At 45.3% G+C, this 27021-nt stretch overlaps 1 protein-coding gene across 1 annotated transcript in view; it reads right to left on the minus strand.

Moving 5' to 3' along the window:
• The window catches only part of CPSF2 (cleavage and polyadenylation specific factor 2), a 50096-nt gene that overhangs the window by 17454 nt on the left and 5621 nt on the right, over positions 1 to 27021 (minus strand). The window contains exons 3-8 of the mRNA XM_033952817.1: positions 20195 to 20354; positions 19989 to 20094; positions 9015 to 9144; positions 7176 to 7291; positions 3390 to 3577; positions 3002 to 3292 (exon numbers count right to left, since the gene is read on the minus strand). Of these exons, the coding sequence (XP_033808708.1) occupies positions 3002 to 3292; positions 3390 to 3577; positions 7176 to 7291; positions 9015 to 9144; positions 19989 to 20094; positions 20195 to 20354 (991 nt within the window). The remainder of the gene's footprint in view (positions 1 to 3001; positions 3293 to 3389; positions 3578 to 7175; positions 7292 to 9014; positions 9145 to 19988; positions 20095 to 20194; positions 20355 to 27021) is intronic.

Below are 27021 nucleotides of genomic sequence, written 5' to 3' on the forward strand. Positions count from 1 at the left end.
CCAGGAGAAGTGGGTCTGAACGCAGCAGGGCTCATATGATTTCCTTTTAGCATTTTTCCTAAATAAATAGCTGCCGTGAGTGATATTGCATCTCCTAAGTTGTGGACCAGGGCTGATTGTTTTTCTTGCATTTAAATTTATTTCTCGTTTATTGTATAGGTTCCAGAACTGTATTCCTGTTCTTTTCCTAAATCCACTTTCTGTACAAGTTTATCAGTTACATGATTGTATATTTCAAGCTTATAAACTTTAAGAAACCTTTCATTCTATGTGTCACTACTGCTTATTAGACTTCTGTGACCATAACCCCATTACAGTCACAAAAAGCATCCAACCCCAGGCTCGTTACTGATCTTGGCTCTTCTACACTGCCGCAGCTAATGCTGTTATCATCCCTCACCTTTCATGGAGTCTACGAAGGCTTAATAGCACAGATTCATAAGGAGGTGCAGGCTGATGAGACCCCCTCCCCTCCCAGCCTGCCCAGGCCGTGAGTCCAAATGTTGTTTTTCAAACACTCAATTGGGAAGCCCTGATGTATAATTTATGGAGCAGCACAGACAAGGAGTTGTAACTTAAACAAATGTGAGTAGATAAGCTTTTAGAGTCAGTGGTCTGATTTAAGTGCCAACAGCGCACACAGGGGTGTTTTAGATTTCTATTCAAAATTAAACTTGAGTCATTACTTATTATTTTTTTTACACTATGTAATAAATACATGCTAAGATTTCACACTTGATTAACTAAACCTTCTGGCAAATGTCAGCAAAGTTTTAAATGTCAAGACTGAGATAAGTTGAAAAGATTATGCTCCAACATTGCATAAAAGCAAGTTCAGAGAGAAGATGCAGTAGGTGAGAGTGGGACTGCATGGATAATGGCTGGATGACCAAGTGTGAGCAAGGGGTACAGAGCATGCAACTCTGCAAGAGGATAAGTCAAGTGCCAGGTACAGTGTTCTCCCCAGGGCCTTTTAGCTGGGCGCTCTGACTGGCTAATTTAGATGACTGCCTGGCGAATCCTGCTGCCGCCACCAATGCTCCTTCCCGAGCTGACTTGCCGCTGAAAATTTTTTTTGACACCTGCCTTTTTTTTTTCCAGCATGCTTTTATTTGCTTTGGGCCTTCCTTGTTGCCGGGTCCTGCCTACTTTTTGTTTCTGTGAAGCTAGGACCCAGCAGCGAGGAAGGCCCGAAGCAAGTAAAAGCAGCAAGTTGTAATCTTCCCTCCAGGGCTCTAAACTGTGCGTGCTGGCTTCTCTTCTCTCCCCCCCACGGGACGTAACTTCCAGTTTCAGAGAGAAGAAAACTGCGTGGTGGCTTAGGAGGTAGGGAAAGAATCGGGGAAGTGGAGAAATCGGCACAATGGCTTGGGGGGGGGCAGGGGGAGAGGGAAAGACAGGCAGGCAGGGGAGAGAGAGACAGAAAGAAAAGGGGAGGGGCAGAAAGAAAGAAATATTGGATTTACAGTCAGAAGGAAATGCAACGAGACTCATGAAATCACCGGACAAAAAGGTAGCAAAAATGATTTTATTTTCAATTTAGTGATCAAAATGTGTCCGTTTTGAGAATTTATATCTGCTGTCTATATTTTGCACTATGGCCCCCTTTTACTAAACCGCAATAGCGGTTTTTAGAGTAGGAAGCCTATGAGCATCAAGAGCAGAGCAGGGCATTCAGCGCATCTCCCTGCGCTAAAAAACGCTATTGCGGTTTAGTAAAAAGGGAGGGGGTATATTTGTCTATTTTTGTATAGTTGTTCCTGAGGTGACATTGCATAAAGTCATCTGCCTTGACCTCTTTGAAAACCCGCGGAATATAAATGATAATTAACATTTTCTCTGCGTACAGTGTGCTTTGTGTATTTTTAAATTTTATTGTTGGTAGATCATTTTGACTTGGTCATTTTAAAAGTAGCTCGCAAGCCCAAAAAGTGTGGGCACTCCTGCTGTAGAGCCATTTCTTATATGACTGGATGAACTATATTTATCTTTTTTTTTTAGTTGTTTAAATTCATGCAGAAATAAATGGCTAGATTGAACCTAATGACTTCATTAACGTATTTCCCTTTTTTAAAATTTTATACCATTTGAAAGAGGGCAAATATCTAATTATCCCCTTCTAGAATTGGATACTTCTTAAATTTAGTAAAAATATTCTGGCACAAGTGTCAAACCTTAAAAAAGAAAGTCATAATGAGCATTGGAAAATAATAATTAACTAATAAAAATAGTACACATTTAGGGCTCCTTTTACTAAGTTGTGATAGTGGTTTTAGCGTGCGCTTAGCGCGCGCAGAATTACCACAAGCGCTAGACACTAATGCCAGCATTGAGTTGGCGCTAGTTTTCCCGTGGGGGTTTGTGCGTGCTAAAAATGCTAGCGCACCTTAGTAAAAGAGGGTGTTAATTTTCACCACCACCAAATTTCCCCATCCCACCCCACCCGGCTACTTTTTCAAGCCACCCGGTTGGAAAAACTTTCTGGGGAGAACACTGAGGTATGATTGTGTGAATCAGATCAATGTTCCCTCTAAGCTGTGCTGCAGGCCTCCAAGCACACTCAGGGGTGGTGCTTCAATATTAGGCTTTCAATAGCTAAGGAAAGGCAAATCCTCTGGAATCCTGCAGAACTTGTCTGTCCCTCACTACTGAAAATGTGATATTGAAACAGCACCCCCACTGGCAGGATATAAGTGGAGGACTCCTGCACAGCTTAGAGAGAACAATGAATCAGGAAGGAAGAAGCACTGGTGCTTTATGGAAGAAAATCAAGATCGTACAAGTTTCCAGGAGTTTCCTACACAGTCAAGGTTACTGGCTCTTGATCTTTTATCTATTGGCTCTATAAGGCTGGCTGAAAAAGATTGACATATACAACTAATTAGCCACATTTGAGGTCCTTATTCAAAAAAAATACAGAAATGCTTATTAAACAAAAAAAAAAAAAAAAAAGGTACACATTACCATCAGACAAACCAAATAGTGAAAACGACTAACTTACCTCTATGTCTATTACTTTTTCTTCAGGGTTGTCAATCAGAAACCGAGACAACGTACCAGGTGTGGTTCTGTAGGTTAGAATGATGGAGTTTTTGGGATCCTGAGACCACTGAATAAAAAGTTCTCTTGAAAAACCACACTCCAAGTCAGGTTGACTAGCAAGAACTACTTTAGGGCTTGGCACGCGAGACAGATCCGAAAACCCATGACACAGGGAGAGATGCCGAAACTGAAAAGGATTATTCCTCTTGTCCTCAAAACATCTCATCAGCTTGTCACTCATCCACTCCACCTGGTACAGGAAAATAAAGGTGTTGGCATACATCAGAATACACCAAATGAAACTGCAAGCAAATTAAGCTACTGCATTTACTTCTAAAAGAACAAACCTGTGATTTAGAGAATTCCACCACATTGTAACTGACATTGTTTAGCAATGCTAAGGAATAAACCCCTAGCCCAGCATCTTTAGTTCTCCAGATCTGGTCCAGAAGCTGAGCTAGTTCTAGTACTCTGCCTGCAGTATCCACTGCAATTAATACATTTCCATCAGCTCGCAGAGTTTCCAAGACATTTGCTGGGAAAATACAGGAAAAAAAAAAGTTTAAAATGTGCCTTAATATTGTACAATATTTAATTAAGTTAAAATATTTTACAATTATCAGAATAGATTAAACAAAGCCATAAATTTCAAAACTATGTAATAGAAAATAAATCTTAATGTATTACTTCATACCATGTAAGTATTAACAATTGTTCTAACATGTAGAAGCTAACTATAAAACTATCATCCATTTTTTTGAAAATAAAAAGTTAACTTTGCTTTTGCCCTAAAACCTTAAGACATGTAGAAAAAAGCTTTTTCAAAATGGTTGCTGAACTTTTCTATTTACTTTCTCTCTCTCTCTGTCACGCAAACGTTTGCTTACAGCTGGCACTTACTATTGAATATTCTGACTTTGACTCAGGGGCAACACTGTCCACCAGTGCTGCCCGATTCGATGACCGACCCTTCCCCCGTGCCTTCCTAAAGCAGGAGCGGCAGCGCTACCTCTTGCTGGCCGTCCACTGCCGCTCCTGCTTGAGGGGGGAGGTCAGTTAGAGAGGCCTGCATCTTCCCCCAGCTTCTCCGCTCTTACCTTAAGGTTAATACGGCAGCCTGCAGGATCGCTGGTGCTATAGCGATCCCTGCAGCTGCCCATCGTCCTCAGCAGCACGTTCTCTCTGCTACAGTCCTGCCCCTGCTCTGACGTCAGGGGCATGATCACGGTAGAGAGAACGTGTTGCTGAGGACGACAGGCAGCTGCAGGGATCGCTATAGCACCAGCGATCCTGCAGGCTGCTGTATTAGTTGCTTAAAGTAAGTGCGAGGAGGCTGGGGGAACATGCAGGCTTGTGGGGGGAGCAGAACTTCATGGCGGGGAGGAGAAGGAAGTGTGCCTTCATGGCGGGAGGGCAGGCTTTTGCGGGGGAAGCAGGCCTTCGCAGCGGGGAGGAGAAAGAAGAGTGCCTTCAAGGCAGGAGGCAGGCCTGTGCAGAGGGAGGAGGAGGAAGGAGTAAAAGAGAGGAGAAGCCAGACCTGGGGTGAAGTGAAAGGAAGAGAGAGATCAAACCAAAAAGATGGGGAGGAAAGCAGAGGAGAGGTGCTGGACTAATGGAGAGAGGGAGAGAGAAATGCAAGACCACAAGGGGAAAGGTACAAGAGGGACAGATATTGTTCCAAAGTAGTTGGGCAGGGTGCAGGATGGCAGGAGAGATAGTAGGAGAAAGCCTGTACCTGGAGAAGGGGATACAGGAGGTAAGGAAGAAAGAAAGAAGAAGCTGGATATGGGGAGAGATAAGATGCTGAGCATGGAGGGAGCTTAGGAACAGGGACACAAGGGAGACAGTACTGGAGAGGAGAATAGAGACAGGGACACAGAAGAGAAATGCTGGATGAAAGGGTAGTGGATCTGTGGATGGTGGGATCCATCGCTGCAGCTGCGGGGGGATGGAGATGAACAAAAGGAAAGATGCCAGACCTCCAGGGGAGGAAAGGGAAACAGAAGGGGAGGACAGAGATGGAAGATGGATGGTTAGCACGGAGAAAGAAGAAAGAAGGAGAGCCTGATCATAAGACAACAAAAGGTAGGAAAAATAATTTTATTTTCTGTTTTGTGATTACAATATGTCAGATTTGAAATGTGTATCCTTCCAGAGCTGTTGTTGGACCGCAAACGTGAGCTAGGATTTAACAGAGATAGGAAAAGTATTTTTTGTTTGTTTATTTTGTTTACACCACAGGACCAGTATGAGTAGGAGAGGGCAAAGGGGGTAAAGAGGCTATAAAATAAACCCACCAGGATGTTTGGAAAAAACCACCCAATTGGGCAGGAAAATCGATTCAATAGGCCGAATCGAATCAAATTTTTTTTTCCTGAATCGGGCAGCACTACTGTCTACTGCCATACCAAGGATCTGTTCTATTTCTGAGTCAAGACTTTTGCTACCTGGATTGCTCCACAGAGAAATCTACCTGCCAGGTTTAGATTGCACATATACTGAGCTATGCATTAGGGGGAACATGCTTAAATGAGGCACTATTCTATAAGTTATGTGCTATAGAATTTAGGCACTAACTTTACAAAATAGTAGCTTATTATTCATGCAGGTAGAAATTTAAGCCTATTAGTAGCAATTAACACCAATTAACTCCATTGCCCCACAGTAGCGATTAAGGGCTAGATTCACTAAGCATACCGATCAGTTTGCGATCCGATTTTACTCTGACCCGATTCATTTACCTCTCTGCCAATCTGATTCCAATACGCGCATGCAAATGAGGGGAACGGCATGCAAAATAGGCAGGGACGCGATTCACAAAACAAATTTTGCGATCCGATTGGGCTGGCCGATCAACCCAAGAAGCAACTGCGACTCTCCAGCTCCATTGCCGTCCTGCTCTCTGCTGCCCCAAATCTCTCTTGCCTGCCCCCCCCCCGATGCTCTGCCCTGAATCTCTCCTACCTGCCGCCCCGATGCTCTGCTCCGAATCTCTCCTGCCTGCTGACCCGAATCACTGCCCTGCTCTCTCCCAAATGGCCGCCCTGCTCTTCCCCCGAATCTCTCCTGCCCTTTACCGGAATGTGAGCCCATTGTTTTAACTCGCGGGTTTAAAGCGGGTTAAAACCACGGGCTCGCTGGGCTACTAAATGTAAAGTAAAAGTTAAAAAAAAAAAAGTTGCGGCTCAGATAGGTCTTAGACGCATGCGCAGATGGTCTGCGCATGAGTTCGGATTACACACTAGCTATCTGTGTCAGCAGATGGGGGCATTCCTCCTATCGTCCCCATTTGAATATTGCCAGTTTGTGAATCCATCGGACCTGCCCGGATCGGACACGGATCAGTCACGATCAGGCAGGTTAGTGAATCTAGCCCTAAGTAAATTATGTGTGTATCCGCTAGTATAAAAAAAGTGTACAAGCCTGAAGAACTGGGACTAAATATTCTTTATTTGACAAAGACTGGACACTATCAGTGTTTCGGCCTGCGTCAGGGGTCTTTTAAATTATCTGTCATGCAATTCTTCTATAGACAAAGTTGTCCCAATATAAAATGCCACCTTCTTCAAGCTCTGCCTGCTGTCACCAGCCCCATTGTTTTTCTCGAATAAAAAATATTTAGTCCCAGTTCTGCAGGCTTGTACAATTTTTTTATGGTGTAATTGGCTTTTTGTGTATATGTTGGTCCTTTTCTTTGTGTTGACATGTATGTACTAGTATTCTATAACATGTATGCAAAGTATGTGTAAAATGTGTGTAGAATGTTCTAGAAATAGGCATGGTCTTTAAGTCAAATGGCAGGGGTAAGAGGGGGAGGGGGAGCAGAAAACAGGAAGAAACATTGGACAGTTGCAAAATGAAGGCTCATGATGCCACCAAAAACTGATGGAGGAAACTGCTGGCCCAAAAATGCAAATTAAGAAAATTCAATTTCCAAAACAAGATCAGGAAAAGCTTCTATACAGATTAAAACCAGATTAGTGCATCTATCTCATAATCCCAAAATGATTCAGTATCTTTAATCCAACAGGCACCAGCAATAATTACAAAGTACTTTCAAACTGTTATACGGATTTTAAGCATTGGAAATATTTAACAAGAATCTGCTAATTTCAAAAGGACAAAAGTCATACTTAGCAGCTGTTCATCTCTCTGTTTTCTTCTAGGCTGCACATATGTAGCATTAAAGCAGTCTGTAATAAGCAAGGAGGGCCTGCTTAACATCTCCAATGAGCATCCATTTAAATGGCTGAAAAGAAGAGAGAAAATACAAATCACAATGTTTTGCTCGCTGTACATCACAATCTTCAGTAACAAAATCCACAAATTACCGTATATACTCGAATATAAACTGGGATCTTGGGGCCAAAAAACTGGTCCAAAAATGGGGGTCCCGATTTATATTCGAGCCAACAATGCACTCCCTCCCAGAATTATTGCAGGCCGCCAGGCTCTGCCCCCCTCCCTGCCCTAGCCTCATACCTCATCTTGCCAATCCCCGGTGGAGGTGCAGCAGGCAGGAGCGAACTTTCCAAGTTCCTGCCCTGCTGCTAACCAACTGCTGTGAGTTCCTTCGGCCGCTGAGCGGCACGAACAGGAGCACGATTTGGTGCTACTGCTCGGTACTGAGAGGCATCCTTTCAGGCTCCAGTGAATTCAGCGGCCGAAGGAACTCGTGGCAGTCGGTTAGCAGCAGGGCAGGAACTTGGAAAGTTCACTCCTGCCTACTGCCCTTCCACCGGGGATCGGCAAGATGAGGTATGAGGCTAGGGCAGGGAGGATGTGCAGAGCCTGGGAGGGAGCGAGGGTGCAGAGTTTGACGGGAGAAGGAAGGAAGGGTGTTGGGTGAAGTGCCTGACCCGGGGGGGAGGAGTTTGGTGCAGAGTCTAGCAGGAGAGGGAAGAAGGGGGCTGGTGCAATGCCCGACAGGGGAGAGGGGGAAGGGTGCTGGGCACTTGAATATTAAGCCGTCCGACTTATATTCAAATCAACCATTTGTCCTCCTTTTGGGGGGAAAAAGGGGGTCTTCTTCACCTAGAGAATGGTAGAAATCTGGAATGCTCTTCCGGAGGCTGTTATAGGGGAAAACACCCTCCAGGGATTCAAGACAAAGTTAGACAAGTTCCTGCTGAACCAGCACGTACGCAGGTAAGACTAGACTCAGTCAGGGCACTAGTCTTTGATTCAAGGGCCTCTGCGGAAGTAGACTGCTGGCACGATGGACCACTGGTCTGACCCAGCAGCGGCAATTATGTTCTTATCGACTTATATTCGAGTATATACGGTAAGTTTACTTTTCAATCTGTAAACCGTATATACTGATATTCTCCACTATATTCTCTTATCACTTGTTTCCCTGATATGTAATTTTCATAATTGAATCCTCTACCACACCATGTAATGTACATGAATCACTGTTATGTAATTTATCTAGATAATCTTTATTACGCAATTCTTTTGGTAATGTCCAAATCTCCTATAATTTCTATTCCGCCTTGAACAATATATAATGTATAATGTATTCAAAATTAATTTTCCTATGAATTGTTTTCCTACCTTCTTCTACTCTATGTTTATAACCTAACTAATTTATTTTTCTCAAGTACTTTAGCAAGAATGTGAGCCTTTGGGACAGTCAGGGAACTCTAAGTACTCTCTCTTCATCTTAATTAATCTTACTTATTGCATTTCTTCTGTTTCTACTGTAAACCGCTTAGAACTTCACGGTACAGCGGTATATAAGAAATAAAATTATTATTATTATTATTTATTTTTGGAACTATGCTCAGCAATTGCAAAATAGTCTTTTGTTAAAACAAACCTCCTACCATCTTCCTAGACGACCTCCTATACAAATTAATAATCACACTGCAACAGCCCTAATTTTTGTTTCAGTGGGTCAGATATCAGTCTCAAAAAATGGACAAATGATCATTCAGGAAAGTCATATTCATTAGAAAAATTAAACATACATTTCTCTCTTGTGATTGAAGTCTACAGCGTAAACGATTTCTTCTTCCCCATCTTTTACAATTTTCCAAATTGTACCTCCTATCATATGACCAGCTGGCAATGGAGTGATAGACAAGCCATGCCCTTTACCTAAAAGAAACAGAAGACAATGAAGATGTATGAGGTGGTGATGGGCTGTCACATTTTCAAATCTCTACAGGAGGTAATGGTATTGGGGTTGCTTGATAACAGTGATCAGAAGTTCACACAGGAAATCCAATACTTAAAAAAAAAAATGGAGACTATAACATGAGGAGAATGGTAAGAGAGGAGCAGCTGTAAAGGTCAAAAATTTACATCAGGCATGGATGTTATTCAAAAATACCATCCTGGAAGCTCGGACTAGATATATTCCAAATATTAAAAAAGGAGAAAGGAAGACCAAATGGCAGCTGGCATGATTAATGAATTAGGTAAAGGAAGCTATTAAAAGAGAATCCTTCAGAAAGTGGAAGAAGGATCTGACTGAAAATAATTGCAGACAGCACAAGGAATGTCAAATCAAATGCAAGGCGTTAATAAGGAAGGCAAAGAGAGACCTTGAAAAGAAAATAGCGCTGAAAGCAAAAACATATAGTAAAATCTTTTTTAGATATATTAAAAGCAAGAAGCCAGGAAGAGAATTGGTCACACTGCTAGATGACAAATGGATAAAAAGGGTTCTCAGGGAAGAAAAGGCCATAGCGGAGAGATTAAATGAATTCTTTGCTTTGGACTTCGCCGATGAAAATGTGGGAGAGTTACTGGAAGATGTAATGGGTCGATCTGACAAACTGAACAGTAGCAAATCACCTGGACTGGATGGTATACATCTCAGAGTGCCGATAGAATTGAAAAGTGAACTTGCAGAGCTATTGTTAGTAATTAGTAATTTTCTTTAAAATCCAACAAAGTAGTGGAAGACTGGATGGTGGCCAATGTGACACCAATTTTTTAAAAGGGCTTCAGAAGTGATCTGGGAAATTATAGACCAGCGAGTCAGAGGCAGAGACCATTACTGTATGATGAACAAAATGAAAGAACATATACAATAAGCATGGATTAATGAGAGAAAGCCAACATGGATTTAGTCAAGGGAAATCTTGCCTCACCAATCTACTGCATTTCTTTGAAGGGGTTAATGAATAGAAACAGAAGATGACGGCAGAAAAGGGCTACAGCCCATCAAGTCTGCCCACTCTGCTTACCCACCCCCTGTCTATGCCCTAATGACCCAATTTCCTTATCTTGACCCTCGTAGGGATCCCACATGGGTATCCCATTTATTCTTAAAGTCTGGCACGCTGTCTGCCTCGATCACATGCACTGGAAGCTTGTTCCAATGATCAACCACTCTGTGAAGAAATACTTTCTGGTGTCGCCATGAAATTTTCCGCCCCTGAGTTTGAGCGGGTGCCCTCTTGTGGCTGAGGGTCCCTTGAGAAAGAAAATATCATCTTCCACTTCGACACGTCCCGTGAGGTACTTAAATGTTTTGATCATGTCTCCCCTCTCCCTACGTTCCTCGAGAGTTTAGAGCTGCAATTTGTTCAGTCTCTCTTCGTACGAGAGACCCTTGAGCCCCGAGATCATCCTGGTGGCCGTCCGCTGAACCGATTCAATTCTGCGCACATCTTTACTGTAATGTGGCCTCCAGAATTGCACACAGTACTCCATAAGAGGTCTCACCATGGCCCTGTACAACGGCATTTTAACTTCAGGCTTTCGGCTGACGAAACTTCTATTGATACAACCCAATATCTGCCTTGCCTTAGATGACGCCTTCTCCACTTGATTGGCAGTTTTCATGTCTGCACTGATGATTACTCTTAAATCTCGTTCTGCTGAAGTCCTAGTTAAAGTTTCTCCGTTCAAGAAGTACGTCCTGCATGGATTTCCGCTTCCGAGGTGCATGACCTTACATTTCTTAGCATTGAAGCCTAGCTGCCAGGTTGAGGACCAACTTTCCAATGTAAGCAGGTCCTCCGCCATATAATTCTGTAAACTGCATTCACTTACTATATTACATAGTTTGGCATCATCGGCATTATTTTACTTTGAAGCCCTTGAGTCAGATCCCCTATGAATATGTTGAAAAAGAGTGGACCCAGGACCGAGCCCTGCGGCACTCCACTGGTCACCTCCGATGTTTTAGAGAGGGTACCATTAACCACCACCCTCTGAAATCTGCCACTCAGCCAATCATTGACCCATGCAGTTAGTGTCTCTCCTAACCCCATCAATTCCATCTTGCTTAGCAGCCTGCGGTGTGGGACACTGTCAAAAGCTTTACTGAATTCCAGGTACACGACGTCCAAAGACTCTCCCAAGTCCAACTTTCTTGTTACCCAATCAAAGAAGCTGATGAGATTGGATTGGCAGGACCTACCCTTGGTGAATCCATGCTGACTGGGATCCTGAAGATTCCCTTCATTCAAGATCGTGTCCAATTTGCTTTTAATTAGTGTTTCCATGAGTTTGCACACTATTGATGTGAGACTCACCGGTCTATAATTCACAGCCTCTGCCCTGCAACCCTTTTTATGCAGAGGAGTGACATTAGCTAATTTCCAGTCCAGGGGAACTTTCCCCTTACTTAGGGAGAGATTGAATAGCTCAGCTAACGGTTTGTGGATAAAGGCGAGACGGTTGATATTGTGGATTTGGATTTTCAAAAGGCATTTCAAAAATACTTCATGAAAGACTTCCGAATAAATTAGAGTCATGGGATAAGAGGTAATGTCCTATTTTAGATTAAGAATTGGTTGAAAGATAGAAAACAGAATAGATTTAAATGGTCCAGTTGCATTATCGTATGATACCATTTTATTTGGAATGTCTATGAAGACAAAAAGTCAAATTTCGGCAAAAAATAATAAACTTTTCCATGCAGCTAATTTTTTTTTTTATATAGCACAGTTACTTATCGTAACAGGTGTTATCCAGGGCCAGCAGGCAGATATTCTTAACGCATGGGTGACGTCACCGACGGAGCCCCGGTACGGACCTTTTTAACTAGAAAGTTCTAGTTGGCCGCACCGCGCATGCGCGAGTGCCTTCCCGCCCGACGGAGGAGAGCGTGGTCCCCAGTTAAGATAAGCCAGCTAAGAAGCCAACCCGGGGAGGAGGGTGGGACGTAAGAATATCTGCCTGCTGTCCCTGGATAACACCTGTTACGGTAAGTAACTGTGCTTTATCCCAGGACAAGCAGGCAGCATATTCTTAACGCATGGGTGACCTCCAAGCTAACAGAGAGGGAGGAGGGATGGTTGGCCATTAGGAAAATAAATTTTGTAACACAGATTGGCCGAAGTGTCCATCCCGTCTGGAGAAGGCATCCAGACAGTAGTGAGTAGTGAACGTGTGAACTGAGGACCAAGTGGCAGCCTTGCAGATTTCCTCGATGGGCGTGGAACGGAGGAAAGCCACAGAAGCAGCCATAGTTCTGACCCTGTGGGCCGTGACAGCACCTTCCAGTGAGAGACCGGCCCGAGCATAACAGAACGCAATACAGGCAGCAAGCCAGTTGGAAAGCGTCCGTTTAGAGACAGGATGACCTAGACAGTTAGGATCGAAGGTCAGAAAGAGCTGAGGGGACGAGCGGTGAGCCCTGGTACGGTCAAGGCAGTATGCAAGGGCACGCTTACAATCCAGCGTGTGCAACGCCTGTTCCCCAGGATGAGAATGGGGTTTAGGGAAAAAGACAGGCAACACAATGGACTGGTTGAGGTGAAAAGCCGAGACCACCTTGGGAAGGAATTTAGGATGGGTACGCAGAACCACCTTGTCATGGTGAAAAACAGTGAACGGTGGATCGGCGACCAGTGCATGCATCTCACTAACCCTCCTGGCAGAGGTGATGGCAATGAGGAAAAGCACCTTCCATGTTAGAAGTTTGAGCGAAGTTGTGGTAAGAGGCTCAAAAGGGGGTTTCATGAGGGCTGATAAAACCACATTCAGGTCCCAGACGACCGGAGGAGGCTTCAGAGGTGGTTTGACATTGAAGAGGCCTCTCATGAACCGGGAAACCAGTGGATGAGCCGTGAGAGGTTTTCCGAGGATAGGCTCATGAAATGCAGTGATGGCACTGAGGTGGACTCTGATTGAGGTAGACTTGAGGCCAGCGTCGGACAGAGAGAGCAAATAGTCCAGTACAGGTTCCACCGCTAATGAGGTGGGATTGTGATGATGCAGTAGACACCAAGAGGAGAACCTGGTCCACTTCTGATGGTAACATTGGAGGGTGGCCGGTTTCCTGGAGGCATCCAAAATGCGACGGACAGGCTGAGACAGATTCTCTGGAGAGGTCAGCCCGAGAGAAACCAAGCTGTCAGGTGGAGCGAAGACAGATTGGGATGCAGTAGAGACTGACGTTGCTGCGTAAGTAGAGTAGGAAACACAGGAAGAGGAATGGGCTCCCTGGAGCTGAGCTGAAGCAGGAGGGAGAACCAGTGTTGGCGAGGCCACCGAGGAGCGATGAGAATCATGGTGGCCCTGTCCTTGCGGAGTTTGGATAACGTCCGCAACATCAGAGGTAGTGGAGGAAAGGCATAGAGGAACCGATCCATCCAGTCGAGCAGGAATGCATCTGGGGTCAGACGATGAGGAGAGAAGAGTCTGGAACAGAACTGGGGCAGCTGATGGTTGTGAGGCGCTGCAAAGAGGTCCACCTGCGGAGTGCCCCAGCGAGCAAAGATGGAGTGGAGTGTTGAAGGGTCCAGAGTCCACTCGTGAGGTTGAAGGATGCGGCTGAGATTGTCGACCAGGGAGTTCTGTTCGCCCTGGATATAGACAGCCTTGAGGAAAAGATTGCGGGCCGTGGCCCAGGTCCAGATGCTGAGAGCCTCCTGACAAAGGAGGCGAGATCCGGTGCCGCCTTGCTTGTTTATGTAGTACATGGCGACTTGATTGTCTGTGCACAGGAGAAGAACCTGAGGGCAGAGAAGGTGCTGGAAGGCCTTGAGAGCATAGAACATGGCTCTGTGTTCCAGGAAATTGATGTGATGTTGACGCTCCTGAGGGGTCCAGAGTCCCTGGGTGCGTAGATCTCCCAGGTGAGCTCCCCACGCATAGGGGGAGGCATCCGTGGTTATGATCATGGAGTGAGGGGGTAGATGAAAGAGTAGACCCCTGGAAAGATTTGAGGAGTTCAACCACCATTGAAGAGATTGCTGAAGAGACGATGTCACAGAGATGGGATGAGAAAGAAGATCCGTGGTCTGTGACCATTGGTTGGCAAGAGTCCATTGAGGTGTCCTGAGGTGGAGTCGCGCCAGAGGAAGCACATGGACCATTGAGGCCATGTGGCCCAGGAGGACCATCATCTGTCGGGCAGGAATGGAGTGATGACGGAGCACCTGACGACAGAGGTGGATCAGGGTCCGTTGACGGTCGGAGGGGAGAAACGCCCTCATTAGTGTGGTGTCGAGAACTGCTCCAATGAACTGAAGTCGCTGTGTGGGAAGCAGATGCGACTTGGGGTAGTTGATCTCGAACCCCAGGAGATGGAGGAAAGAGATGGTGTGATGAGTGGCTTGTAGCACAAGTGGAGACGTAGGTGCTTTCACCAACCAATCGTCCAAGTAGGGGAACACCTGGAGGTTGTGAGACCTGAGGAAGGCCGCCACCACAATAAGGCACTTGGTGAACACCCTGGGCGATGAAGCGAGGCCAAAAGGTAGCACTTTGTACTGATAGTGACGGTGCTGTATCTGAAACCGTAGGTAGCAACGTGAAGTCGGATTGATTGGGATGTGAGTGTAGGCCTCTTTGAGGTCCAGGGAACATAGCCAGTCGTGTTGAGAGAGAAGAGGGTAAAGCGTGGCAAGGGAGAGCATTCTGAACTTCTCCTTGAACAGACACTTGTTGAGGTCCCTGAGATCGAGGATGGGGCGAAGGTCTCCTGTCTTCTTGGGAACCAGGAAGTAGCGGGAGTAGAATCTCTGACCCCTTTGGTCCGGAGGCACCTCTTCGATGGCATTGAGAAGAAGGAGGGATTGGACCTCCCTCAAGAGGAGGGGGGTTTGGGAGGAGTGAGAAGCAGACTCTACGGGAGGATTGTCTGGTGGAAGAGTCTGGAAGTTGAGAGAGTAGCCGTGGCGAATGATGTTGAGGACCCATTGGTCTGATGAGATGACCTCCCAACGGCTGAGGAAGATTTGGAGGCGACCTCCGATAGGCTAAGGAAGAGGCAATGATGATGGGAGACTGGCTATGCCCTGGAGGAAAAAGTCAAAAGAGCTGAGATGGTTTTGACGGAGGGAGAGGCTTGGCAGGTTGGTGAGACTGTGAGCGAGCCTGAGATTGATGCTGTTGACGAGGTCGGCGGGGCTGCTGTTGAGGCGGGTTGAGAGCTCTGGCCGAGAACCTGCGCTGGTATGAAGACTGCTGTCTGTAGGTGCGAGCAGGTGGAGTCTTCTTTTTAGGTTTAATCAGAGTGTCCCACCTGGTCTCATGTGCTGAGAGTTTCTGGGTTGTTGAGTCCAGGGACTCTCCGAAGAGTTCATCACCCAGACAAGGTGCGTTAGCCAGGTGGTCCTGGTGGTTAATGTCCAGGTCAGAGACTCTCAGCCATGCCAAACGTCGCATGGCCACCGCCATGACAGATGCGCGAGAGGTCAGCTCAAATGAGTCGTAGATGGAGCGAACCATGAATTTCCTGAGTTTGAGGAGGCTGGAAATATGTTGCTGGAAAAGAGGGACCTTACGTTCAGGAAGGTATTTCTGTAAGGAGGAGAGCTTTGCACCAGATGCTTCATGTAGAAGGAGAAGTGGAAGGTGTAGTTGTTGGCTCTATTGGCTAACATGGCATTTTGGAAAAGGCGCTTACCAAATTTATCCATGGTCTTTCCCTCTCTGCCAGGAGGGGTGGAGGCATATACACTGGAACCCTGAGATTTTTTCAAAGTAGATTCCACCAGGAGGGACTCGTGGGGCAATTGAGGTTTATCAAACCCTGGGATTGGAATAACCCGGTACAAGCTATCCAATTTACGAGGGGCTCCAGGAACCGTGAGGGGAGCTTCCCAGTTTTTATAGAAAGTTTCCCGTAAGATGTCGTGGACGGGCAACTTCAGAAATTCTTTGGGAGGTTGCTCAAAGTCTAGGGCATCGAGGAAAGCCTGAGACTTTTTAGAGTCGGACTCTAAGGGAATGGAAAGAGCTGCTGACATCTCCCTAAGGAATTTGGAGAAAGAGGATTGCTCTGGTTTGGAGACGGTGTCGGTCATGGAGGGTTCTTCGTCGGTTGACGAAGCGTCCTCCTCGGTACCGTGAGGGGTGTCTTCCCACAAATCTGGATCCCTAATGTCGGGGTGCGTACGTTTGGACATCGGTGTGGAGGGCTCGGCATGGCGGGTCTTTGAAATAGATTTGCCTGAGCGCACCGAGGCGGTACCGGGTGAGGAAAACCGATGTCGTTCCTGGGACCGGACAGGGTCGGTAGCATCACGGGTATGTACTGTAGGTGTTTCTGCCAAGAGCACCGGCATGGAAGTATTAATCGGTACCGAGGGGGTCGACACCGATGGGACAGTGTGAGGCTCGGACCGGTCCCGTACCGGAAGGTGCGGTGCCAGCAACGCCGGCAACAGTTGTTGGAGCTGTTGTTGCAGCTGTTCCTGTAACTGTATTTGGAGTATGGCCGCGATGCGGTCGTCCAGGGGAGGCACCGGTACCGCTTTTTTCTTCTTCGGTACCATAGGTGCCGCTCTACGCTCCGGTGATAAGGAGGCCGATGATGAGGCACTCACCGAGATCGGAGCGGAGCGTTTGCGGGGCCGGTGCGGTGCCGGGAGGGCCGGTGTCGCAACCATGGCAGGAGGGCGCTCAAGGGAAGTGGGAGGCTTCTTAGCCGGCTTACCTGGGCCCAACGACCCCAAGGAAGGGTTCGGTGGTGTTGATGTCGTCGGTGCCGACTTTTGTGGTGCCGTCGACATCGCAGCCGGTTCCATGGCAGATCCGGTACCAAACAAAATATTTTGCTGGATCTGCCGATTTTTCAAAGTACGCTTTTTAAGCGTAGCACAGCGGGTGCAGGTGTCAGCCCGATGCTCTGGACCCAAGCACTGGAGGCACCAATTGTGTGGGTCGGTGAGGGATATCGGGCGTGCACACCGCTGGCACTTCTTAAAACCCGGTTGAGGGGGCATGAATGGAAACACGGCCTCTGCAAAATCGAACCCGGAGGCCTGTATGGTGGCAACAGGCCCCGCCGGGGCCGGCCTGAAAAAATAAGGAAAACTCAACGAGTTTTTTTTTTTTTAAAAACAAAAATAAAGGGAATCCGATAAGAAAAAAGGAAAAAAAGTGAAAAAATACGCGAGTGGGAAGGCAAAAATTAGTTTTTCAACGGCCCTTGAAAACACATGCGTCTTCTTCGCTCCGCGGAAACGAAGAAACTGGGGACCACGCTCTCCTCCGTCGGGCGGGAAGGCACTCGCGCATGCGCGGTGCGGCCAACTAGAACTTTCTAGTTAAAAAGGTCCGTACCGGGGCTCCGTCGGTGACGTCACCCATGCGTTAAGAATATGCTGCCTGCTTGTCCTGGGATAAATAATATTTCTTTATTGGGCAAAACCAACAACATACAAAACAGGAAAGAGCAAAAAACACATTCGCAATACCATATCCGCCGCCCAAACTTGGCAGGCTATAAACATACAGCAACTAGACAGCGAAAGCAGATGGCAAAAGGATGGAACATGCCCAATACAGGATTTTAAGAATAACCCACAACAACCCCCCCACAAGGAACAAAGCAATCAAGGTACAAAGTACATAGAGGAAAAACCCCAAACAACCCCCCCACCCAATTCCCCCCCCTCGGACCCGTGTGGTAAGCAGTCAAAACCAAAAGAGAGTATAGAGTAGAAAGAGAGACAGAATCAAAGAAAAACGAAGCAAAAGCTCAGAGAAAGCAGAGAAGAGCACTCCCAAGGTACAATGAGAAAAGGAACCAAGAGGAGGACAAATTAACAATTTAACAACATACTCCTCTCTCGATGCGGAAGGGACAACCAGTACCCCTCCCACACATTCTGAAATTTAGTCCAAAAGGTGCTCATCATGCGTCCCCGCTGCTCTTCTTTCCAAAAGCCATGCAGCTAATTTTAAAGAATTGGAAAAATTGGGATAGATTAAGTTATTCATTCTGGTGGGAATCCCTATGTTATATCTTCAAATTGGAAAAGTTTATGACCATTCAGAAGGGTTATTATAAAAATTTATGAAAGTGTGGGAACCAAAGATTAATCTAATTGTATAATTGTGAAAAATGTACACATCTGGGGTGGGGGGAGGGTATGTTTTGGCACTGGTTAAGAAGTAGAGTTGATTATAAGTATTTTTATGAGATGTTTTTAAATTGGAAGGGGATGGGAGAAAATAAGTCTTATCTTTCTTTTATTAAGTATATTGTGCTGTAATAATAATACTGTATGTAAATGCATCATTTGTTGTGCACAATTGAAGTTTCAAAAATGAATAAAGAATATTAATATAAATAAATATTAATATAAATATTTTCAATGGAGAAGGGTAAATAGTGGGGTTCCCCAGGGGTCTGTGCTGGGACCACTGCTTTTTAACATATTTATCAATGATCTACATCGTCAAAGTGATATAGATCTAAAAAAAGAGCTTCAACATTTCAATAACGTTTCTCTCCTCTACCTCAAACACCATCAACAGGAGTGTGAGACCTGGCTCTCAATGTTTGCATAGAGCATTGCTCTGGCTGGTTATGTCAATCTAGTGGCTTGAACTGCTTGAGACTAACAAGCCTGCTAACTCTTTTGTACTAGATCTTTGATCTAATCCTGCAGAGAGGGCACCAGTACTGTGTTAGCCATCAGTACAGATGGTAATGGGTGTTGAGGTACTGGTGACCATTATGATGAGGCATGCAACTTGCATAGATAGCATCCTTGTTTCTAAGTGTTGATGTTTAGAATGCATCGATAGTGTGGACGCTTGCGATGTCTCCGATGCATGCTTACGCTTCTTAGCGGGTTCTCCCGATGGTTGCAATGTGGATGATGTAGCTGTTGATTGAGGCATCGATGTCAGTGCCAGCTTCGATGCTTGTGTCAGCGTCGATGCTTTCGATGTTGTCCTGAAAAGTTTTTCGAAATGGAGCTATCTAGCTTTCAGAGACTTATTTTGAAGTTGAGAGCAGTACTGACAAGTGTCTACACCAGGGGTGTCCAACTTCGGCTTCGACAGGTTGGATTTTCAGGATTTCCCAAGTGAATATGCACGATATCTATTTGCATACATTAGAAGTAGTGCATGCAAATAAATCTCATGCAAATTAATTGGGGAAATCCTGAAACACCAACTGAATTGTGACCCTTGAGGATTGATGTTGGACAACCCTAATCTACATGGTGGTCAGGACCAAGAGACTAAACACATCAAATATGTGGATCAGTGACTGAGATGGTCCTGTTGTGCTGAGTGTACCGCTTGAAGCCACTAGAAAGCGGGAAAGACCACCGAAGCAAGAGTGAAGGACTCTATGGACCAGGGAGGATGAGTAAATTTGAACCTGTAAAAGGTTCAACACTCCTGGCTTGAGATGGACTGAAGGCCAAAAAACATAAGTTTGGAAAAAAATAATTGAAATAAAAAGGAAAAAATAAACAGGAAGGCACAAAAAATACAAGTTTGATGCACTTTTGGAAGAACTCCAAAATAACACAGCTTCTTAGCTCCATGGAAAACTAAGAACTGATGGTTCCATGAGCCGACGTTGGGCGGGAAATCACTGGCGCATGCGCAGTATGGGCAGTCTTGAGAGTTTTAAAGTGACAGTACACTTTTTTGCACCATCCGTACTGGGCTCTGTGGATGATGTCACCTACATGTGAGAATATACAGCCTGCTTGTACTAGGATAAAATGTAATACACTCTAAAAGTAAAAAACATTTTGAAAAACTATAAATATTCCTACCTTTTAAGTTCACAATCTGAGAAAACTTCAACTGTTGAATTTTATCAAAAGCTGTATCAACATCATCCAGGGTAAACAGGCCAAAATCTTCAGTGTTATGACGGGACTAAAGAAAAAAGGAGATAAAAATTAATTCCAATGCCATATGAAAAACTTATTATTATTTTTTTATAGCTGCCCCATGTCATCATTGAGTGAATTATTACCTGATAAAGATCATACATAAACATCTGTCCCATTTTATAAACAGGAATGGTTGCGTAAATAGCACAGTTTAAACCCAGCTTTCCGATGGCATATGGAAGAGCCCCAAGGTGCAAGGGATCAGGATGAGAGAGCAGCACTGCATCAACCTGGTGAGCATACCTGAAACAGAAATAAGCATTCCACATAAAACATACAATTCCAAATTCCTGAGTGAAGTAGATCAGGTACAAGTGCATCAATTTTTCACTCTGTCAAAAATTACAAAGACTAGAGGACACTCGAAAAAATTGCAGGGAAATACTTAAAACCAATAGAAGGAAATATTTTTTCACTCAGAGAATAGTTAAGCTCTAGAATACGTTGCAAGAAGTTGTGGTAAGAGCGGATAGCGCGGCTGGTTTTAAGAATGGTGTGGACAAGTTCCTGGAGGAAACGTCCATAGTCTGTTATTGAGAAAGACATTGGGGAAGCCACTGCTTGCCCTGGTTCGGTAGCACTGAATGTTGCTACTCCGTGGGTTTTAGTAAGTTCTAATGACCTGGCTTGGCCACCGTGAGAACGGGCCACTGGGTTTGATGGACCAATGGTCTGACCCAGTAAGGCTGTTCTTATGTAGATCATGCATGGCATATAGGCAAAACTTTTTAAAGTATATGGTAACTAATTTAGACCTCAGTAATATATCACACTAAGATCGCCCATTTCCTAATACAAAAATATTTAAAGGTTGTCCCTTTCATTTACACGATAGGCTAAATAAATACTTAAGGATTCTTTTATTAGCTGTGGTACTTATGCATTAGTGCCTATTGCAGCTTAAAATACATCACCGCGGGGCACAGTCAGGCATCCTGTGGAAATTTCAGCATTGGCACACACTACCCGAGCGCTAAAGTTGAAGATTTTATTTTTTTTTAAGTACTGGGAGCAGATAGTAGGCATGTTCTGCTCTAATCAATTTGTGCAGCTACATTGCCGAATACTAATCGATTAGATTACATTACATTACATTAGTGATTTCTATTCCGCTTGTACCTTGCGGTTCTAAGCGGATTACATTAGAAGATGGCTGGTCATTTCCAGGCGATGACAATACAATACTTTACATTACTTTACAAATTTTGCATACCTTACTTTACATGACTTTTCGTACATAACTTTACGTAGTTTTACATTCCTTTACTTTACATTACCTTACAGTACTTACATAACTTTACCTTACGTTATTTTACATATCATAACTTTACATTACAGAGAGCTAGCTTCTGTTTATAGGTGGAGGTATCTGTCATTTTGAGATATTTGGTGGTTTCAATGTTTCCGGGTATGTATTGACGTATCGTCATAGCGACTTTATAAGATGTTGCCTGAGGGGAGGAATTGCAGGGAAGGTGCGGAGGGGATAGGGGATGAGGGGAGATTATGTTGTTGGTATGTGTTTTTTGAATAGTATGGTTTGGATATCTTTTCGAAATGCTTTATAGTCAGTAGTTGTGGTCAGCAATGTCCAGTTGGTGGCCTTTTTCGTGTGTGGGTTCGGGGTTAAGGATCTGGTAAGATAGTGTATTGAGATATGAGAGTATTCCCTCTATTTGGTTGGAGGAGTGGTCTTCTAGATGGAGATTTATGTCTCAGAGGAGTAAGTTATGTGTGGAAGTTAATGAATTCTGGAAAATGAATTCTTCGAGTTCTTGTTTTGAGGAGGTCCATTTTCCTGGTGTGACATAGCAGAGAAGGCATGTCAGGTTTCCTGTGAGTTTGTTATCGGAGAGTTGACAGGCTAGAAGATCCAGATGAGGTGATGAGTGCTTGGCTAGGACTTTTAGGTTGATGTTGTTTTTTACTATGACGGCTAGCCCTCCCCCTCGTTTGTTTTCTCTACAAACAAGCTCTAGTTATATCCTTTTGGGCAGAATTCTATTATGCTTGGGTCAGAGTCCGATGTGAGCCAAGTTTCCGCTAAGAATAGGCAGCCTAATTGTTCTTTAGTTAGCCAATCTTTGATTAGTTCCATCTTTGGACTGATTGATCTTATGTTCATGTATGCACATTTTATTGCTGCGAATTTTGTGAGGGAGAAGAGGGTACTGATTGAGTTGAGGTAGATTCTTGGAGGTGTCTGGTGTGTTTGAATGTTTGTCTTGAGCTTTGGTGGTGGTCATTTTCCCCAGAATGTTGGAATGCTTTCTAGGGTGGAGAATGGGCATGGTGTCAGAGTTCTAGTGGAGTGGAGTTTCCTAGCTGGTTGAGTTTGTCTGTAGGATGTTGTTATGATTGGGATAGAGTATGTATGGTATCCTGCTATTTTCCAGTTGGCTATGAGAAGGGAGAGCAACAGGAGGACAAGCATGATTTTGGGAGTGCGGGTTGCCATTGTTGTAGATTAAAGGTGCTGGGAGGTTGGTTGCTGGGTAAGCGATTTGTTTGATCTGACAGTGATTTTTTATTCTCTTGGCTGTGGCTATTGCCTTTACTGAGGAACCGGTGAGCTGTCTGTTTCTTGTTTGCTTCACTGCTGATGCCTTCGTTGGCGCGCCGACTGACTGCGCGCCGTGGGCGAAACAGATTAATTAATTAAAAGATCTGTCCCCCGCTGGTCAAGGGAGAGGGGCGGAGCAGAGCTCCCACGCTTTCCTCTCCTAGGATCTCGGCGGCTCTGCTGGTGGCTGTGAAAGGTCCCGGCAAATGGCTGCGCGCTGCGGGTGAAACAAATTAAAAGATCTGTCCCCGCTGGTCAAGGGAGAGGGGCGGAGCAGAGCTCCCACACTTTCCTCTCCTAGGATCTCGGCAGCTCTGCTGGTGGCTGTGAGAGGTCCCGGCAAATAGCTGCGCGCTGCGGGTGAAACAAATTAAAAGATCTGTCCCCCGCTGGTCAAGGGAGAGGGGCGGAGCAGAGCTCCCACGCTTTCCTCTCCTAGGATCTCGGCGGCTCTGCTGGTGGCTGTGAGAGGTCCCGGCAAAATTATGCACATTGTTAGTGCATAAACCCTTACTACCTACAAAACAGGTGGCATGGCCATTAATTGGGAGGAAAAAAAGGGAAATTTGGTCATTTTACCCATACAGTAAAAAATGTCATTAGCCCATAGAAATAGCCCACGTAAGCATACGCTAAGGTTACTATTTACTAGAAGCTGACTGAAAGCACAGTTACTTACCGTAACAGTTGTTATCCAGGGACAGCAGGCAGATATTCTCACACATGGGTTTCATCAGTTGAGCTAAAACAACATTGAGATTCCAGACCACTGGAGGCGGTTTAAGTGGATGAACATTAAATAGACCTTTCATAAATCGGGAAACCAAGAGGATGTGCAGAGAGAGGTTTCCCATCAATAGGCTGATGAAAAGCAGCAATCGCACTGAGATGGACTCGAATAGATATAGATTGAAGACCAGAGTGCGATAAGTGAAGCAAATAATCCAAATCAGAAGCCAAGGAGGTAGACTTTGGCTCAAAATGTTGGGTGGAACACCACACAGAAAATCTAGTCCATTTCTGGCCATAACACTGACGAGTGGACGGCTTTCTGGAAGCTACTAAAATATCCTGTACAGACTGAGAGAACTGGAAAGAGTAGTTTAAGTTGAAAGTAACCAAGCTGTTAAGTGTAGCGACTGCAGGTTGGGATGGAGTAAGGAACCCTGACTCTGAGTAAGCAGAGAGGGAAAAACTGGTAGAAGTAGAGGCTCCCTGATGCTGAGTTGAAGTAGAAGGGAGTACCATGGTTGTCTGGGCCACCGAGGAGCTATGAGAATCATGGTGGCACGTGTTGACTTGAGGTTTACAAGAGTCCTGAGTTGAGGGGGGACGCAAAGAGATCTATCTGCGGGGTTCCCCAGCGAGCAAAAACTTGACGAAGTGTGGGAGAATTTAGTGTCCACTCGTGAGGTTGTAGAAGGCGACTCAAGTTGTCCGCCAGACAGTTGTGTTGACCTTGAATGTAGACGGCTCTGAGAAAAATGTTGCGATGAATCGCCCAAGTCCACAACCTCCTGGCACAGGGAATGAGAGCCCGTTCCTCCCTGTTTGTTGACATAATACATGGCCACCTGGTTGTCCGTCCGCACAAGAACCACAGTGTCGTGAAGAAGGTGCTGAAAGGCTTTGAAAGCATTGAAAATCGCTCTGAGTTCCAATAGATTGAAATGACAACGACGGTCCTGCAAAGTCCAAAGACCCTGTGTACGAAGGCCGTCGACATAGGCTCCCCAAGCGTAAGTGGATGAGTCCGTAGTGAGTACTTTCTGATGAGGCAGAGTGTGGAACAGGAAACCTCTGGAAAGATTGGAAGAGAGCATCCACCAGTGGAAAGACTGCTTGAATAAAGGAGTTACTGTAATCTGTCGAGAAGGCGGGTCAATCGCCTGTTGCCACTGGGATGCCAGAGTCCACTGAGGAATACGCAGGTGAAGTCTGGCAAAAGGAGTCACGTGAACTGTAGAAGCCATGTGGCTGAGTAGAATCATCATTTGCCTTGCAGAAATAGATGGAAGACGATACACCTGATGACAAAGGCGAAGGAGGGTATCTCGACGTGATGGAGGTAGAAACGCTCTAAGACAGACAGTATAAAGAGTGGCCCCAATGAATTGAAGAGATTGAGATGGGGTCAACTGGGATTTTGGAAAGTTGATTTCGAAGCCCAGACTTTTGAGGTATAGAATAGTCTGTTGGGTCGCTACAATAACCCCTTGTTGAGAGGGTGCTTTGATTAGCTAGGTATGGAAAAACTTGAAGACCTTGAATGCGCAGAGCTGCAGCTACCACTACCAGACATTTTGTGAAGACTCTGGGGGAAGAGGTGAGTCCGAAAGGAAGGACTATGTATTGTAGATGAAGATCTCCCACCTGGAATCTGAGATATTTGCGAGAGGCTGGGTGAATGGGGATATGGGTATAAGCCTCTTTGAGATCCAGCGAGCACATCCAATCTCCCTGATTCATCAGGGAATAAAGGTGGGCAATGAGAGCATCCGAAATTTCTCTTTGACCAGGAATTTGTTGAGAGCTCTGAGGTCCAGAATGGGTCGCAGATCCCCCGTCTTCTTTGGAACCAGAAAGTAACGGGAGTAAAATCCCAAGTTCCGCTGAGAGAGAGAAATCTCCTCGATAGCTCGAAGGCGAAGAAGAGCCTGAGCTTCTTGAAGAAGAAGAGGAAATGAAGAGAGTATCCCTCTTGCAGAATGGTGAGAACCCAGAGGTCGGATGTGATCATTTCCCACTGATGGTAAAAATGGGAAAAACGACCTCCTATGGGCAGGAGAGAATTCTGATGCAGGGATGTTGGAATGCTCATGCTGGGAACGTCAAAAAGACTGAGCTGTCTTGGTGGCAGCAGGAGTTTGAGATTTCTGTTGATGTTGCTGCTGCTGAGGACAACGAGGCGGAGGCCTAGAAAAAGCAGGAGTCGTTTTCTGAGGGTATTGACACTGGGTTTGTTTATAAGCCCGAGCTGGAGGTGTCTTGGGCTTTGGTCGAATGAGAGAAGCAAAAGAGCGCTCATTTTCCGAGAGACGCTTAGTAGCTGCTTCAATGGAATCATCAAATAATTAATTCCCCTGACAAGGTAAGTTGGCCAATCGATCTTGAAGATTGGGATCCATGTCAACAATACGTAGCCAAGCCAGTCTACGCATGGCTACAGCAAAGGCAGATACTCGAGATGATAATTCAAAAGCATCATAGGAAGCCTGCAACATGAAGAGTCTAAATTCGGAGAGAGTCTTGAGGATTTGTTTAAACTCCGGAAGACGTGTTTTGGAAATGTCAGGATAAAAGATAATAATTTCAAAAAATGGTTGAAATAGGTAGAAAAAGTGTAATTATAATTAAGAACCCTGTTGGCCATCATCGAGTTTTGGTATAAACGACGGCCAAACTTGTCCATAGTACGACCCTCCCTGCCTGGTGGTACTGCAGCATAAAGCTTGGAAGGATGAGCCTTTTTCAAAGATGATTCCACCACCAGGGACTGATGGGATAATTGAGATTTCTCAAATCCCTTACAGGGGACAGTATGGTATCTGGATTCCAATTTGGAAGGAATAGCCGTAATAGAATAGGGAGTTTCCATATTCCATATGAAAGTCTGTTTAAGTACTGGAGTCATAGGTAATCTCAAAGTCTCTTTGGGAGGATGAGGAAGTTCCATGTCGGCTAAGTATTCTGGAGTATACTTAGAATCTGAATGAAGATCCAGTTTGAGGGCCTGGCCCATATCAAAAACAAACTTAGCAAAAGAAGTAAATTTGGAGGTGGAGGACTCATCAGGTGAAGGAGTACGAGACCTCGGAGCCACAGAATAGAAGGAGACGCCTCTCTAGAGTATTGAGACAAAGGTTCAGACGCATGGTAATGGAAGAAGCAGCACTTTCTACCTGAGGTGGAGTCATGGAATGCTTGCGCTTCAGACTCCGCACAGGTGATGTCCCTGGAGTACAAGGCACAGAATGTGTCGATGCAGGAGAAGAGGCTCGTACAGTTGGCTTCGATGGAGGAGTCCTTGATCTTGAGAAACTCCGAGTCGAGGCCTCTCGAGATCGAGACTTGTGTGTCGCTGTAAAAGGACGAGACACAGACGCCTCGGTATCCATAGAAGGAGACTGGACATAGATGCCTCTGTACAAAGCTTCAAAGAAAAATGTCTTGAATGCCTCGAGCAAGACGGGAGAGACTTCGATGGATGCTCCGATGAAGAGTCACTGGAAGAGACTCGCTTCGGCTTACGAGACCTGCCTCGAGGCAACATCACTGGAAGATCAGATTGATGCTCAGGCTGGTTTCTAGGAGGCAGGGTCGAGGACGGAAGAAGTTGAGCCACTA

The sequence above is a fragment of the Geotrypetes seraphini genome, chromosome 7 (assembly GCF_902459505.1).
Source record: "Geotrypetes seraphini chromosome 7, aGeoSer1.1, whole genome shotgun sequence".
NCBI lineage: Eukaryota > Metazoa > Chordata > Amphibia > Gymnophiona > Dermophiidae > Geotrypetes > Geotrypetes seraphini.